General features: G+C 35.9%; 1 protein-coding gene across 11 annotated transcripts in view; it reads right to left on the bottom strand.

Annotated features, from left to right (window-relative positions):
• The window catches only part of ATRX (ATRX chromatin remodeler), a 251,968-nt gene that overhangs the window by 105,321 nt on the left and 127,783 nt on the right, over positions 1 to 18,864 (bottom strand). For all 11 annotated transcript variants that reach the window (XM_067723503.1, XM_067723492.1, XM_067723495.1 and 8 more), the window contains one exon: positions 17,476 to 17,694. In XM_067723503.1, coding sequence (XP_067579604.1) covers positions 17,476 to 17,694 — 219 coding nt within the window. The remainder of the gene's footprint in view (positions 1 to 17,475; positions 17,695 to 18,864) is intronic.

Genomic DNA, 18,864 nt, shown 5'->3' with positions numbered 1-18,864 from the left:
AAATGTAAATGGACTAAATGCTCCCACCAAAAGACACAGATTGGTTGAATGGATACAAAAACAAGACCCATATATACGCTGTCTAAAAGAGACCCACTTCAGACCTACAGACACATACAGACTGAAAGCAAGGGGATGGAAAAACATATTCCATGCAAATGGAAACCAAAAGAAAGCTGAAGTAGCAATTCTCCTATCAGACAAAATAGACTTTAAAATAAAGACTATTAGAAGAGACAAAGAAGGACACTACATAATGATCAAGGGATTGATCCAAGAAGAAGATATAACAATTGTAAATATTTATGCACCCAACATAGGAGCACCTCAATACATAAGGCAAATACTAACAGCCAAAAAAGGGGAAATCGACATTAACACATTCATAGTAGGGGACTTTAACACCCCACTTTCACCAATGGACAGATCATCCAAAATGAAAATAAATAAGAAAACACAAGCTTTAAATGATACATTAAACAAGATGGTTTTAATAGATATTTATAAGACATTCCATCCAAAATAACCAGAATATACATTTTTCTCAAGTGCTCATGGAACATTCTCCAGGATAGATCATACCTTGGGTCACAAAACAAGCCTTGGTAAATTTAAGAAAACTGAAATTGTATCAAGTATCTTTTCTGACCACAACACTATGAGACTAGATACCACTCACAGAAAAAGATCTGTAAAAAATACCAACACATGGAGGCTAAACAATACACTACTTAATAACGAAGTGATCACTGAAGAAATCAAAGAGGAAATCGAAAAATACCTAGAAACAAATGACAATGGAGACATGACGACCCAAAATCTATGGGATGCAGCAAAAGCAGTTCTAAGAGGGAAGTTTATAGCAATACAAGCCTACCTTAAGAAACAGGAAACATCTCGAATAAACAACCTAACCTTGCACCTCAAGCAATTAGAGAAAGAAGAACAAAAAAACCCCAAAGCTAGCAGAAGGAAAGAAATCATAAAAATCAGATCAGAAATAAATGAAAAAGAAATGAAGGAAATGATAGCAAAGATCAATAAAACTAAAAGCTGGTTCTTTGAGAAGATAAACAAAATAGATAAACCATTAGCCAGACTCATCATGAAAAAAAGGGAGAAGACTCAAATCAATAGAATTAGAAATGAAAAAGGAGAAGTAACAACTGACACTGCAGAAATACAAAAGATCATGAGAGATTACTACAAGCAACTCTATGCCAATAAAATTGACAACCTGGAAGAAATGGACAAATTCTTAGAAATGCACAACCTGCGAAGACTGAATCAGGAAGAAATAGAAAATATGAACAGACCAATCACAAGCAAGGAAATTGAAACTGTGATTAAAAATCTTCCAACAAACAAAAGCCCAGGACCAGATGGCTTCACAGGCGAATTCTATCAAACATTTAGAGAAGCGCTAACACCTATCCTTCTCAAACTCTTCCAAAACATAGCAGAGGGAGGAACACTCCCAAATTCATTCTACAAGGCCACCATCACCTTGATACCAAAACCAGTCAAGGAGGTAACAAAGAAAGAAAACTACAGGCCAATATCACTGATGAACATAGATACAAAAATCCTCAACAAAATACTAGCAAACAGAATCCAACAGCACATTAAAAGGATCATACACCATGATCAAGTGGGGTTTATTCCAGGATTGCAAGGATTCTTCAATATACGCAAATCAATCAATGTGATAAACCACATTAACAAACTGAAGGAGGAAAACCATATGATCATCTCAATAGATGCAGAGAAAGCTTTCGACAAAATTCAACACCATTTATGACAAAAACCCTGCAGAAAGTAGGCACAGACAGAACTTTCCTCAACATAATAAAGGCCATATATGACAAACCGACAGCAAACATCATCCTCAATGGTAAAAAGCTGAAAGCATTTCCACTAAGATCAGGAACAAGACAAGGTTGCCCACTCTCACCACTCTTATTCAACATAGCTTTGGAAGTTTTAGCCACAGCAATCAGAGAAGAAAAGGAAATAAAAGGAATCCAAATCAGAAAAGAAGACGTAAAGCTGTCACTGCTTGCAGATGACATGATCCTATACATAGAGAACCCTAAAGATGCTACCAGAAAACTACTAGAGGTAATCAATGAATTTGGTAAAGTGGCAGGATACAAAATTAATGCACAGAAATCTCTGGCATTCCTATATACTAATGATGAAAAATCTGAAAGTAAAATCAAGAAAACACTCCCATTTACCATTGCAACAAAAAGAATAAAATATCTAGGAATAAACCTACCTAAGGAGACAAAAGACCTGTATGCAGAAAATTATAAGACACTGATGAAAGAAATTAAAGATGATACAAATAGATGGAGAGATATACCATGTTCTTGGATTGGAAGAATCAACATTGTGAAAATGACTCTACTACCCAAAGCAATCTACAGATTCAGTGCAATCCCTATCAAACTACCACTGGCATTTTTCACAGAACTAGAACAAAAAATTTTGCAATTTGTATGGAAACACAAAAGACCCCGAATAGCCAAAGCAATCTTGAGAACGAAAGAAGGAACTGGAGGAATCAGGCTCCCTGACTTCAGACTATACTACAAAGCTACAGTTATCAAGACGGTATGGTACTGGCACAAAAACAGAAAGATAGCTCAATGGAACAGGATAGAAAGCCCAGAGATAAACCCATGCACATATGGACACCTTATCTTTGATAAAGGTGGCAGGAATGTACAGTGGAGAAAGGACAGCCTCTTCAATAAGTGGTGCTGGGAAAACTGGACAGGTACATGTAAAAGTATGAGATTAGATCACTCCCTAACACCATACACAAAAATAAGCTCAAAATGGATTAAATACCTAAATGTAAGGCCAGAAACTATCAAACTCTTAGAGGAAAACATAGGCAGAACACTCTATGACATAAATCACAGCAAGATCCTTTCTGACCCACCTCCTAGAGTAATGGAAATAAAAACCAAAATAAACAAATGGGACCTAATGAAACTTCAAAGCTTTTGCACAGCAAAGGAAACCATAAACAAGACCAAAAGACACCCCTCAGAATGGGAGAAAATATTTGCAAAGGAAGCAACCGACAAAGGATTAATCTCCAAAATTTACAAGCAGCTCATGCACCTCAATAACAAGAAAACAAACAACCCAATCCAAAAATGGGCAGAAGACCTAAATAGACATTTCTCCAAAGAAGAGATACAGACTGCCAACAAACACATGAAAGAATGCTCAACATCATTAATCATTAGAGAAATGCAAATCCAAACTACAATGAGATATCATCTCACACCAGTCAGAATGGCCATCATCAAAGAATCTAGAAACAATAAATGCTGGAGAGGGTGTGGAGAAAAGGGAACACTCTTGCACTGCTGGTAGGAATGTGAATTGGTTCAGCCACTATGGAGAACAGTAAGGTGGTTCCTTAAAAAACTACAAATAGAACTACCACATGACCCAGCAATCCCACTACTGGGCATATACCCTGAGAAACCCAAAATTCAAAAAGAGTCATGTACCAAAATGTTCATTTCAGCTCTATTTACAATAGCCAGGAGATGGAAACAACCTAAGTGCCCATCATCGGATGAATGGATAAAGAAGATGTGGCACATATATACAATGGAATATTACTCAGCCATAAAAAGAAACGAAATTGAGCTATTTGTAATGAGGTGGATAGACCTAGAGTCTGTCATACAGAGTGAAGTAAGTCAGAAAGAAAAAGACAAATACCGTATGCTAACACATATATATGGAATTTCAGAAAAAAAATGTCATGAAGAACCTAGGGGTAAGGCAGGAATAAAGATGCAGACCTCCTAGAGAACGGACTTGAGGTTATGGGGAGGGGGAAGGGTGAGCTGTGACAGGGCGAGAGAGAGTCATGGGCATATACATACTAACAAACATAGTAAGGTAGATAGCTAGTGGGAAGCAGCTGCATGGCACAGGGATATTGGCTCGGTGCTTTGTGACAGCCTGGAGGGGTGGGATAGGGAGGGTAGGAGGGAGGGAGACGCAAGAGGGAGGACGTATGGGAACATGTGTTTATGTGTGACTGATTCACTTTGTTGTGAAGCAGAGACTGACACACCATTGTAGAGCAATTGTGCCCCAATAAAGATGTTAAAAAAAAATTAAAAAAAAAGTACAATGAGATATCATCTCACACTGGTCAGAATGCCCATCATCAAAAAATCTAGAAACAATAAATGCTGGAGAGGGTGTGGAGAAAAGGGAACACTCCTGCACTGCTGGTGGGAATGTGAATTGGTACAGCCACTATGGAGAACAGTATGGAGGTCCCTTAAAAAACTACAAATACAACTACCATATGACCCAGCAATCCCACTACTGGGCATATACCCTGAGAAAACCGTAATTCAAAAAGAGTCATGTACCAAAATGTTCATTGCAGCTCTATTTATGATAGCCCGGAGATGGAGACAACCTAAGTGCCCATCATCGGATGAATGGATAAAGAAGATGTGGCACATATATACAATGGAATATTACTCAGCCATAAAAAGAAACGAAATTGAGCCATTTGTAATGAGGTGGATAGACCTAGAGTCTGTCATACAAAGTGAAGTAAGTCAGAAATAGAGAAACAAATACTGTATACTAACACGTATATATGGAATTTAAGAAAAAAAAATGTCATGAAGAACCTAGGGGTAAGACAGGAATAAAGACACAGACCTACTAGAGAACGGACTTGAGGATATGGGGAGGGGGGAGGGGGAGCTGTGACAAAGCAAGAGAGAGGCATGGACATACATACACTACCAAACGTAAGGTAGATAGCTAGTGTTAAGCAGCCGCATAGCACAGGGATATCAGCTCGGGGCTTTGTGACCGCCTGGTGGGGTGGGAGGGAGAGAGAAGCAAGAGGGAAGAGATATGGGAACATATGTATATGTATAACTGATTCACTTTGTTATAAAGCAGAAATTAACACACCATTGTAAAGGAATTATACCCCAAGAAAGATGTTAAAAAATATATCTGGAAACAAATGCTGGAGAGGGTGTGGAGAAAAGGGAACCCTCTTGCACTGTTGGTGGGAATGTAAATTGATACAGCCACTATGGAGAACAGTATGGAGGTTCCTTAAAAAACTACAAATAGAACTACCATATGACCCAGCAATCCCACTACTGGGCATATACCCTGAGAAAACCATAATTCAAAAAGAGTCATGTATCAAAATGTTCATTGCAGGTCTATTTACAATAGCCAGGAGATGGAAACAACCTAAGTGTCCATCATCGGATGAACGGATAAAGAAGATGTGGCACATATATACAATGGAATATTACTCAGCCATAAAAAGATATGAAATTGAGCTATTTGTAATGAGGTAGATAGACCTAGAGTCTGTCATAGAGAGTGAAGTAAGTCAGAAAGAGAAAGACAAATTCCGTATGCTAACACATATATATGGAATTTAAGAAAAAATAAATGTCATGAAGAACCTAGGGGTAAGACAGGAATAAAGACACACAGACCTACTAGAGAATGGACTTGAGGATATGGGGAGGGGGAAGGGTAAGCTGTGAGAAAACGAGAGAGAGGCATGGACATATATACACTACCAAACGTAAGGTAGATAGCTAGTGGGAAGCAGCTGCATAGCACAGGGAGATCAGCTTGGTGCTTTGTGACTGCCTGGAGGGGTGGGATAGGGAGGGTGGGAGGGAGGGAGATGCAAGAGGGAAGAGTTATGGCAACATATGTATATGTATAACTGATTCACTTTGTTATAAAGCAGAAACTAACACACCATTGTAAAGCAATTATACTCCAATAAAGATGTAAAAAATAAAATAAAATAAAAAAGTCAATAAATGAAGCTAAATAGTAGTCTTCTAAAAAAAAGGACACTCTTTTTAAAATCATAACTACAGTACCATTATTGCATGTAAAAAATGTTAAATAAGTCACAAATTTGTAATAAATCACCTGGATAGATACTTCACTTATATAAAACTGAAATTATATACAAATCAAGATTAATACTAGGATAAAGTGTGGTGGAGTATAAATAGCACAGGCCATTTAGATCCCAGCTCCATTTCAACAAGTTACTTAAACCCTCTTAGCTTTAGTTTCTCCATGCGCAAATTAGGAAAGATTATAAATAACCCACATGGGGTTGTTGCAGAGATTAAATAAGGCAGAGAATAAAAAGTATTAGGCATAGACTAAGTATTCACTAAATTTTTATTGTTTTCTAGCTTGGATGTGTCCCAGCTTCATATTGCTGGGGCAAAGCCTTTAGCCAAAATGTAAAATTCTCTGAATGTCTTGTCCTATTTGCAGGGTGTGGTAGGCAGAATCCTAAAATGGCCTCCAAGATTCCCACCCTCTGGTATAATCCCATCCCCTTGAGTGTGACTGAGATCTGTAACTATGATGAGATATCATCCCCATAATTGGGCCACTAATCAGCTGGGTTTGGTTTAATCAAAAGGGACATTCTCCTAGGTGAGCCAGACCTGATCAAGGTAAGCTCTTTAAAAGACCGAAGGGTAAGAGATGCTCTCTTCTGGTCTCCAAGACAAGCACACTGCCATACTGTGAGAAGTCTCTAGTAGCTAAGGACCTCACTGATACAATCACAAGGAACTGGATTCTGCCAATATGTGAGCTAGAAAACAACAAAGTCTTAGATGAAAATTGCAGCTCTGGCTAACATCTTAATTTCAACTTGGTGAGACACTGAGCAGACGACCCAGTAGACCAGGCTCAGCTAAGCCACTCTCAAATTCCTGACTTATAGAACTGTGAGATAATAACTTTGTCTTGTTTTAAGCTAAGCTTGTGGTATTTTTTAATGCACAGTAGTAAACTAATATACAAGGCTTTAAGAATTTCGAACCATATATTCATAAGTGATATTTTAGCTATTAAGCACTATCTTCAGGATTGGAGATTAGTGAATCTTCATCCTGAATGGAGGAGAAGACAACTTATAAAAAAACTGTCTACTTATTAGTGACTAAGTGCATGTGTTTATGCACTCAAGGTACAATTTAAGTAAAGTTTATATAACTAATAATAGTAATGAAATGGGAGAATTTAGGAGAAATGATAAATTAAGCTATAGCAAAGAATAATAAATAAGGACATGAAATGTATCCCATGTCTGAATTGAAAAAGGAAAAGAAAAAATGAAAGCAAAACCATTTAAGCAACATACTGAAAAGGCTGAGCCCCATTTCTGCTGATGGAGATTCAGGATCACAATGCAAGATGGAGTACTAGGGACCAAATTTACCCTCCTGCTGTAATCAATTAGGAAAGTAGACAAAATATACAAAACTAACATTTTTGGACTTTGAATAACAGGCACCAGCAGGACACTGATACCTGAGAGAAGCAAAACCAATAAGGAGGGCCCTATTCCCCCTTGACTGCTGCCTGAAGGCACATTCCAGAATCGAGGGTATCCAAAGCAGAACACTGGAGTTGTGCTGAGCTGGGGAGACAGAAGTCAAGCTGAGATGGCTAGAAAAACTACAGAGAGAAACTACATAGAACTACAGAGAGAAAAGGACTATACAAAAAGACCTCCAGAAATCAAAATGGGAGTCACTGTCTTAACTGAATATTAAAATGCACATGAGGAGTAAAACTCCACAAAGTCAGACAAAATGTGACCAAGAAGTTGTGAGCTAAATAGTTCCCAATTATCATATAGGTCTGGAAGGCATTCAATTTCAAACAAGGTAGAGTATACTCTTCATGCATAACACAAGGCATTCAGTAGAGACCAGAGATAGGCCATCTTTAAAATGGTAGGAAAGTTTTATGGTATTTTTACTTGCCCTTATCCCACTACCTCCTAGTGAGGTGATGGTCTTATTCTTGAAGCAGCAGCAGCCTGGTTGACAGTTTCCTCCCTCAAAATAGAGGGAGCACAGCAGAAATTATTTGCAAATTATGGTGTATATCTATTATAACCTGCCTGGGGATAACCAAAGGAATGACATAAAACTCTTACCATTGTTTCACCTAAGTTGAAATTCTGATGGGAAAAAGCAGAAAAAAATGCTTAAAAAAAAAAAGCTACAAGGCAACTATAAACCCACAGTTGTCAGGGCCAAGACATTATAGGTGGAGACATGTAACTGACCACCTAAGGCCCAGAGACGAAGCTAGGATGAGACTCTTGGAATTTAGGACATTCAAAACCAGCAAAATAGACAGAAGAATTATAAAACCAAGTGTATGCCCAGGTAAGAAACATGCTCAGAAAATACCTGAAAAGCCCTTAAGTTTTAACCTCAGAGTGATCCTTTAGCTTCATTGCAAGTCTTGTTAAGTACTGAAGGAGTGCCCCAGTACAGAGCCAATCTACAAAGACTGGAAAAGATCAGGCATTCAAGGAAATCTCTTTCAAAACATTAACAGAACATTAGTGAAAGGAAAAGAGCATTCAGTAATGATGCAAAACAATAAACAAACTTTGCAAAAATAAATGGGGAGAGTCTCATATCAATCAGACTATGACAACTAAAGAAAAGAAATACAGCAAATCCTTGGGAAGGGAGAGAACTTAATTTCCAGAGTTACTGCATTATAATAGCCAAATGCCCAATATGCAATTAAAAAAAACCCACAAACCAAACAATGAAACAGGAAAACATGGCCCATTCAAAAAAACAAAATAAGACAACAGAAACCATCCCTGATAAGTCCCCCACAATGGACTTATTAGACAAAGACATTAAAGTAACTGTCTTAAAATATGTTCAAAAACCCAAAGGAACCTGTGGACAATCTAAAGGAAATCAGGAAAACAATGTAGGCACAAAATGGGACTATCAACAAAGCAGTAGAAATTATAAAAAGGAGTCAAAAGAACTGAAAAAGGCAATAAGTAAAATTAAAAATTCAAAAAGGATTCAGATATGAGCAGGCAGAAAATTATCAAACATGAAGATGTCAACTGAAATTATCAAGTCTAAGGAGCAGAAAGAAAAAAGAATTGAGAAAACTGAGAGACCAAGGGACTTGTAGGACATCATCAAGCAGATCAATATATACATTATGAGAGTCTAAGAAGGAGAAGAAAAATAGGGGCAGAAAGGTTATTTGAGGAAATAATGGCCAAAACTCCCCAAATTTGAGTAAAAACCAGGATCTAGAAATCCAAGAAGCACAACAAACTTGAAGTGAGATAAACTAAGAGACCCAGACTAAGCACATTATAATCAGAACTTCAAAGTACAAAGAAAGAGAGAATCTTGAAAGTAGCAAAAGAGAAGTGACTTGTCACATACAGGGATCATAAATAATATGATCAGCTTATTTCTCATCAGAAACTTGAAGGCCAAAAGGCAGTGCAATAATATATTTTAAAGTATTGAAAGAAAACAACTGTCAGCTGAGAATTTTATATCAAACAAAAGTATCCTTCAAAATAGAGGGAGAAATCAAGACATTCCTAAACTGAGAGAGTTCGTTAAAAATAGACCTACCCTAAAAGAAATACTAAAGGGAAGCCTTCAGGTTGAAATGAAAAAAATGCTATATAGTAACTCAAAGATGTATAAAGAACTAGAGATGTATGGAAAAGATACACAGTCAAATATAAAACCCAGTATTATTGTAATTTTGGTTTGTAACTCCAGGTTTACTTTCTATAGGATTTAAAAGACAAAACCATAAAAAGTAATTATAAATATATATTATTGGGGCATAAAATGTATAAAAACAAAATCTGTGACATGAATTATATACAGGGGGGAATGGGGCTCTAAAAGACTACGATTTATGTGCATGACTGAGGTCAAGTTCATTCAATTTAAACTACATCATTATGATGTTAGGATGTTATATGTAATCCCATGTTAACCACAAAGAAAATATCTACATATGATACACAAAAGAAAATGAGATGGGAATCAAAATGTGTCACTGCAAAAAATGAAATAAACAAACAAAAAAAAGGGAAGCAATGGAGGAAATGATGAGCAAAAAAGCAGTAAGACATATAAAATATAGCATAATGGAAGAAGTAAATCCTTACTCATCAGTACTTACTTAAAATATAACGGATTAAACCGCCAATCAAAAGGTACAGAATGCTAAAATTCATTAAAAAATGATCCAAATATTGGTTGTCTACAAAAGACTCACTTTAGATCAAAAGACACAAATAGGTTGAAAATGAAAGAATGGTAAAAGATATTCCATGTAAACAGCAACTAAGAAGGCTGGGATGGCTATATAAACATCAGACAAATAGACTTTAAGTCAAAAACAATTACAAAAGGCAAAATATATATATATTAACAGATGAGTAAATTAATCAAAAAGATATAACAATCATAAACATAAATGCATCCAAAACAGAGTCCCACATTATATGAAGCAAACACTGACAGAATTGAAAGGAGAAATAGGCTGTTCTACAATAATAGTTTGGAGACATCACACCCTACTTTCAATAATGCATAGAACAAGCCAACTAAAGATCAACAGGGAAACACAGAACTTGAACAACCCTGTAAACCAATTAGCCCTAACACACAGAACACTCTGCTCAACAACAGCAGAGTACGAATTTTCTCAAGTGCACATGGAACTTCTCAAGGACAGACCACATGTTAGGGCACAAAACAAGCCTTAATAAATTTTAGAAGATTAAAATCATAAAAATCAACTATACTTCAATAAAAAATAAATAAAATGAAAGGTTTTACTGACCACTTAAAAATAAGTAAATAAATAAAATCATAAAAAACTATCTTCTCCAATCACAGTGGAATGAAACTAGAAATCAATAACAAAAGGACAATGGGAAAAATGCAAATATGCATAAATTAAACAAGATACTCTTAAATAACCAATAGGTCAAATAAGAAACCACAAGGGACATTAGAAAATACCTTCAGACAAATTAAAATGAAAACACAAAATACTAAAACCTGTGGGATTCAGCAAAAGAAGTGCTAAGTGGGGAATGTATAGTGGTAAACACACACATTAGAAAGGAAATAAGATCACAAATTGAGAACTTAACTTTACACCTTAAAGAAGTAGAAAAAGAGGAGCAAACTAAACCCAAGCTAGCAGGTGGAAGGAAATAAAATGGATTAGAGCAGACAGAAATAAAACAGACACTAGAAAAAGAGAAAATCAACAAAATCAAAAGTTGGTTCTTTGAAAAGAATAAAATTCACAAATCTTTAGTTAGAATGAGTAAGACAAAAAGACAGAGGATTCAAATTATTAAAATCTGAAATAAAGGTGATGACATTACTAGCAATTTTACAGAAATAAAAATAATTATGAAAGAATACTATGAACAACTATACAACAAAATGGATAACATAGATGAAATGGAAAAATTCTTAGAAACACAAACCACCAGATCAGACCCATGAAAAAAACAAAATCTGAACAGACTGCTAAACTAGTTAAGAACACTGAATCAGTAATCAAACTTCCAACAAAGAGCAAAGCCTAGGGCCAGATGGGCTTCCCTGGTGAATTTTACCAAACATTTAAAAAATAATGACAATTTTTCTCAAACTCTTCTAGAAAACTGAAGATGAGGGAATATTTTCCAGTTCATTCAATGAGACCAGCATTACCCTGATTCAAAATTCAGACAAATAAACTATATGAAAACTACAGATTCTCTATTAATATAGATTCAAAACTCCTCAACAAAGTACTAGCAAACCAAATTCAATAGCACATTAACAGGATTATACAAAATGGCAAAGAAAGAAACTGTCATGACAAAGGATTTGGCAATGATGTCTTAAATAAAACATCAATAGCACAGGCAATGAAAAAAAATTGATAAACTGGACTTCATCAAAATTTCAAACTTTTATGCAAAGGATACTTATCAATAGAATTAAAGATAATCCACAAAATGGGGGAATATATTTGCAAATTACATATATGATAAGAGACTGATATCCAGAATATATAAAGAACCCCTACAATACAACAATAACGAAAAAAGCACAATTTTAAAATGTGCTAAGGATTTGAATAGACATTTCTCCAAAAATATACAAATGGTCAATATGCACATGAAAAGATGATCAACATCATTAGTCATTAAGGAAATGCAAATCAAAACCACAATGAGGGCTTCCCTGGTGGTGCAGTGGTTGAGAGTCTGCCTGCCGATGCAGGGGACACGGGTTCGTGCCCCAGTCCGGGAGGATCCCACATGCCACAGAGCGGCTGGGCCTGTGAGCCATGGCCGCTGAGCCTGTGCTCTGTGGAGAGGCCACAGCAGTGATAGGCCCGCGTACCGCAAAAAAAAAAAAAAAAAAAAAAACATAATGAAATACCACTTCACAATCATTAGGTTGGCTATTACAAAAGACGGGAGAGGCAGAGAAGAAAGAAGAGAAAAGAAATATTGTAAAGATGTAGAGAAATTGGAACCTGTATGCATTGCTGGTGGAAATATAAAATGGTGCAGCTGTTGTGGAAAACACTGTGGTGATTCCTCAAAAAATACATCAAGAATTACCATATCTTCCACCATTCCACTTCTGTATATATACCCAGAAGACTGGAAAGCAGGAACTTGAAGAGATACTTGTACATCCATGTTCAAAGCACCATTATTCACAATAGCCAAAAAGTGGAAGAAACCTAAGTATCCATCAACAGATAAATGAATAAACAAAATGTTGTATATGCATAGAATATACTGTTCATCCTTAAAAAGAAATTAAATTCTCATAGTTGATATAACATGAATGAATCTTGAAAACATTCTGCCATGTGAAATAAGACAGACAGAAAAGGACAAATACTGAATGATTCCACTCATATGAGGTACCTAGAATAGCCAAATTCATAGAGACAGAAAGTAGAAGAGAGGTTACAAGAGACTAGGGAGAAGGGGGAATGGGAATTTATTGTTAAATGGGTACACAGTTTCTGCTTAGGATGATAAAAAAGTCATGAAAAAGGATGGTGATGATGGTTACACAACATGTATTTCACTGAACTGTGTACTTAAAAATAGTTAAAATAGTAAGAAATTTTTTTAAAAAACCCAAAGAAGCACAAACAAAAGAAGTCATGCCAATATGTAACAGGATACTCCAATTTAGTGAAAACGTTGGAACAACCTAACTGTACCTCAAAAGAAGATTTGGGGAGGGGAGGATTGACAGTGGTACATCCATTCAACAGATAAGCTGTTTCACAGTCAAGAGCAGACACAACCTAGGGAGGACAGAACACTCTCGAAACATTAAGTAAAAGGAAAAAAGGCAAGCTGAAGAAAAACACAAAAATACATACAGTAGATGTGTGCATTCCATGGTATGTCAAAAGCAAATGTACACTTAAAATTGGTACATTTCACTCAAAATAAATTTTACATAAAAATTTTAAATAAATATGAATTCTAGCTAATGACATGCAAGCTAAAGCATTAAGGTTAAGTGAAATGATGTCTGCAATTGACATTGAAATGCATAAAAAATATAATGATGGATAGAGAGATTAGTAGATAAATAGGAATGTAACAAACCAAGTATAGTAAAATGTTAACAGAAAATCTAGGACCTGAGTTTATGGGAAATCACTGTGAAATTCTGTAAACCTTGCAGTATGTTGGAACTTTTCATAGAAAAATGCTTGAAAAGAAAGATGGTGTGACTATACTATCATCACATAGACTAGATTTCAGATGGTGAAAAATCACCAGAGGTAAAAGGGGACATTACTCATTGATAATGGGTCAATTCACAAGAAAGGCATAACAATCATACATGTACATGTACCTAATAACAAACTATAAGCAAAAACTGAGAGAAGAACAATGAGAAAATGACAAATTGACAATTATAGTTGGAGACCTCAACACTGCTCTCTCAATATGAGACAAAATATCATTAAGGATAAACAGGACCTGGGACTTCCCTGGTGGTCCAGTGGATAAGATTCCATGCTCCCAATGCAGAGGGCCCGGGTTTGACCCCTGGTCGGGGAAGTAGATCCCACATGCATGCTACAACTAAGAGTTCGCCTGCTGCAACTAAGACTCTGCATACCATAACTAAGAAGTCCACATGCTGCAAATTGAGAGTCCGCATGCTGCAACTAGAAAAAAAAAAAAAAGATCCCACATGCCACAACTGAGACCTGGAGCAGCCTAACACTTTTTTAAGTGTTAACTTAAAAAAAAAAAGGATACACAGGACCTGAATGTAATAAACCATCATAACCTAATTGAAATTTATAGAATATTTCACCCCACAATGGCAGAATATATACATGGAACGTTCAGAAAGATACATCATTTTCTGGGTCATAAGAAAAATAGAAAAGATCTGAACAGAGTAAAAGGAAAACACAAAACATCAAAATTCATACACTGCAGCATTTAACAGTATGCAGAGTGGGGAACTTTATACCTTTAAATGTATACATTAAAAAAGGAGCAAGATCCAAAATTCACCTTAAGTAGCTGGTAAAAAAGCAAATTAAACCCAAAGAAAGGGTGATAACATAAAAATAGAATGGAAACCAATGAATTAGAAAAAGGTGAAAACAATAGAGGAAATTAAATCCAAAGCTGGTGTTTTTGAAAAGATAGTAAAATTGCTAAACCTCTAGAGAGACTAATCAAGAAAAAAAAAGACAAATTATCAATAACACAAATGAAAGATGAGATATCATGACAGTGTCTACAAAAAACAAAAAACTTAATAACGGAATAGTGTGAACAAATTTACATCAATAAATTAGACTACATAAATGAAATGGACAAATTCCTTAAGGACAAAATTGATCAAAACAGGCCTAAGGAGAAACAGATAAGTCTAAATAGCCCAACATTTATTAAAGTAACTGAATCTGTTTAAAATTTTCTAAAAACTCAGAAAACATCAGACCAATAGCTTCACTGGAGAATTCTATCAAACATTTAAGAATGAAATAATATCTATCTTACAAACATTCTTTTAAGAAGACAGAGGAGGGCTTCCCTGGTGGCACAGTGGTTGAGAGTCCGCCTGCCAATGCAGGGGACACGGGTTCGTGCCCCGGTCCAGGAAGACCCCACATGCCGTGGAGCAGGTAGGCCCATGAGCCATGGCCACTGAGCCTGCGCATCCGGAGCCTGTGCTCCGCAATGGGAGAGGCCACAACAGTGAGAGGCCCGTGTACCGCAAAAAAAAAAAAAAAAAAGAAGAGGAGATAGAGCACTTCCCTACTCATTTTACATGAGAACAGTATTACTGTGATAGCAAAAACAGAAAGATATTACAAGAAAAGGAATTTACAAACCAACATGTCTCCTTAACAGTGAGGTAAAACTCCTGTTGAAACAATATAGCAAAAGAAATACAACAATATATAAAAAGAGTAATATACCATGACCAAGCAAGGCTTATTCTAGCAATGCAAGACTAATTTTCTAGATCACCAGATACATTTAAAAGCATTTGACAGCTTCCTTGGTGGCACAGTGGTTATGAATCTGCCTGTCAATGCAGGGGACAGAGGTTAAGCCCTGGTCTGGGAAGATCCCACATGCTGCAGAGCAACTAAGCCCATGGGCCACAATTACTGAGCCTGCGCTCTAGGGCCCGCGAGCCACAACTACTGAGCCCACGTGCCCTAGACCCTGTGCTCCAGAACAAGAGAAGCCACCGCAATGAGAAGCCCGCACACCACAACAAAGAGTAGCCCCCACTCACTGCAACTAGAGAAAGCCTGTACGCAGCAACGAAGACCCAACGCAGCCAAAAAGAAAGAAAGAAAGAAATTTATAAAAAGAAAAGCATTTGAAAAAATTAACTATCCTTTTATAATTTAAAAACAGAAATGAAAATAAATTTGAAAGAAATTAATAAAATGGTTTCTGTGTATAGACAACATGACTGAATATGTAGAAAATCTTCAGGAATCTACAAAAAAAGCTACTAGAACTCATAAGAGAATTTGGCAAGGTCACAGAACACAAGGTCTTTAAATCACTTAAAATTTCATTTACCATGACATCAGAAAATATAAATTACTTAGGGATAAATTTAGCAAAATATGTGCTAGGTTTGTACAATGAAAAGCATAAAACATTGCTAAGAGAAATAAAAGGAGCACGAAATAAATGGAGAAATATACTATATTTATGTAACAGTAAACAAAATACTGTTAAGATGTCACTAATCTAAATATCCAACACAATCCCAATAAAAGTTCCAGGAAGATTCTTGTTAAAAATTGACAAGAGGATACTAAACCATATGCAAATAATTGAGTAGAGCCAAAACAACTCTAAAAAAGTAGAACAGGGCTTCCCTGGTGGAGCAGTGGTTAAGAATCCGCCTGCCAACGCAGGGGACACAATTTGAGCCCCGGTCCAGGAAGATCCCACACGCTGCGGAGCAACTAAGCCCATGCTCCACAACTACTGAGCCTGTGCTCTAGAGCCCGTGAGCCACGACTACGGAGCCCATGTGCCACAACTACTGAAGCCCGCACGCCTAGAGCCCCTGCTCCGCAATGAGAGAAGCCACCACAACGAGAAGCCTACTTACTGCAACGAAGAGTAACCCCCGCTCACTGCAACTAGAGAAAGCCCGCGCACAGCAATGAAGACCCAACGCAGCCATAAATAAATAAATAAATAAAATTTTAAAAAAATAAATAAAAAAGTAGAACAAAGTTGTAGAAGTTACAGTATCGGATTTCAAGACTTACTATAAGGTTACAGTAATCAAGACAGTGTGGTATTAGCTTAAGGATAAACATAAACATAAGTATCCAAATGCAACACAATATGTAGTGAGACTTTCTTGGGATCCTGATTCACACCAACTATTTTCAAAACCACTATCATGTTTGTGAGGAAAATGAAATTATTTTGAATTTTAACTGGATATTTGATGATATTATGGAATTACTGTTAAAGTTTAAGTGTAATAATGGCACTATGGTAATGTTTAAAAAGTCCTTATCTTTCAACAATATATTCTGAACTATATATAAACAAAATTATATGATTTCTGAGACTTCTCCAAAATAATCTGAAGGCAAAAGAATAGGTTAAACAAAACTGGCCACGTGTTAGTAATTATTGGAGCTGGGTAATGGATACATGGAGATTTATAACACTATTCCTTCTGCCTGTACCTGTGCTTAAAATTTTTTACAAGAAAAAGTTTATTCAAAAAATTGAAATGCTTTATGGATTTAAGCAATAACCTCTTAACAGTTTTCTACTCCAAATAAAACACAATCACTCTGGTGATCAAGAATCTCAACTCTTTTCTGTACCTAATTCATATAATCTAATGAAGATTTATAAGTTGCATAAAATATTGCTAATAGGAAAAAGTAACTGTAACTAAAAATCTGTGGTTGATTACAACATCCTATTCTTGAAATACTAAAGTATATCTATGAAGGTCATATATTTAAAAAAATCATAAATAAAAATTGGTTTACCTCTCTCAATTTCTCTCGCTCACGTTCCCGCTCAGCAATACGCTTTCGCCTCTCTTCCTCTTCCTTAAGAGCATTTTGTGTTTCTGTTCGTAGTTTATCATCTTTAAGAATCTTTCGAATTTTCTTTCTGCCTTTTCCAGGAGACTTGGAATCATCATTTTCATCTTCTTCTTCTTCTTCTTCTTCATCTTCTTCTTTATCATCTTCTTCAGAATTACTCTATGGAATTTAAATGATCAAAGGTTAATACTATAAAGTTTTCTAATTTGTCCACTTGAAATTCCAATTAACATACCAAGAAAAGGTGGAAGAAAACGTACTGAAAAGCTTCAGAATTACACTTTGTAATACAGAAGAGTATTAATAAAACAACCCTAAAAAGGGGACAAAGGACTGAACAGACCTTTCTCCAAAGGAGACACAGAAATGTCCAATAAGCACATAAAAAGATATTCAACATCACTTGTCATTAGGGAAATTTAAATCAAAACCACAAATGAGATACTAACTCACACCCATTAGCATGGCTATTAAAAAAAAACAGAAAATAAAAAGTGTTGGTGAGGATGTAGAAAAACTGGAAGGCTGGTGCATTGGGAAAACAGTGTGACAGTTCCTCAAAAAGTTGAACACAGAATTACCATATGATCCAGCAATTCCACTTCTCAGATTATAACCAAAAGAATTAAAAGCAGGGACTCGCCTGCATTCACAGCAGCATTATTCAAAATAGCCAAAGGTATAAACAACCCAAACATCCATCAATAGATGAATGGATAAACACAAAGTGATATATACATACAGTGGAATATTATCCAGCCTTAAAAAGAAAGGAAATTCTGACATATGCCACAACGTGGATGAACCGTGAAAACATTATGTCAATGAAAGAAGCCTGACAGAAAAGGACAAATACTGTGTGATTCCATTTGTATGAAATACCTAAAACAGGTAAATTCATAGACACAGAAATTAGAATTAGATGTTATGAGGGGCTGCAGATAGGTGGGAATCAGAGTTACCGTTTAAGGGGTACAGAGTTCCCAATTATGAATGTAATTAAGGCCACTGAATTGCACGTTAGAAATGGTTAAAAGGTTCATTAAAAAAATGAACTCCCCCCAAAAGAGAACAGGATTGACAAAACATTACAGAGAACTTGTACTCTAAATAATTCTGCTTATATATTGTACAAGAAACTTAAATTGACTGACTTCACTGGTAAAAGAAATTCAATCACATGAGTCATTATGTTTTATGTCTTCAGACAGAATACTTCACATCAAGTCTATAGCCCTAAGAATGGAAATAATGAATTAGAACAGCTTAAAACTTCCATTAGATTCAGTTAAGGAAAAGAAAAATATTGATAATATATCAAAGTTAATA

This window comes from Pseudorca crassidens, chromosome X, assembly GCF_039906515.1.
Source record: "Pseudorca crassidens isolate mPseCra1 chromosome X, mPseCra1.hap1, whole genome shotgun sequence".
Taxonomy (NCBI): domain Eukaryota; kingdom Metazoa; phylum Chordata; class Mammalia; order Artiodactyla; family Delphinidae; genus Pseudorca; species Pseudorca crassidens.
The sequence above is the reverse complement of the archived record's forward strand: the minus strand, read 5'-3'. Positions and strand labels throughout refer to the sequence as shown.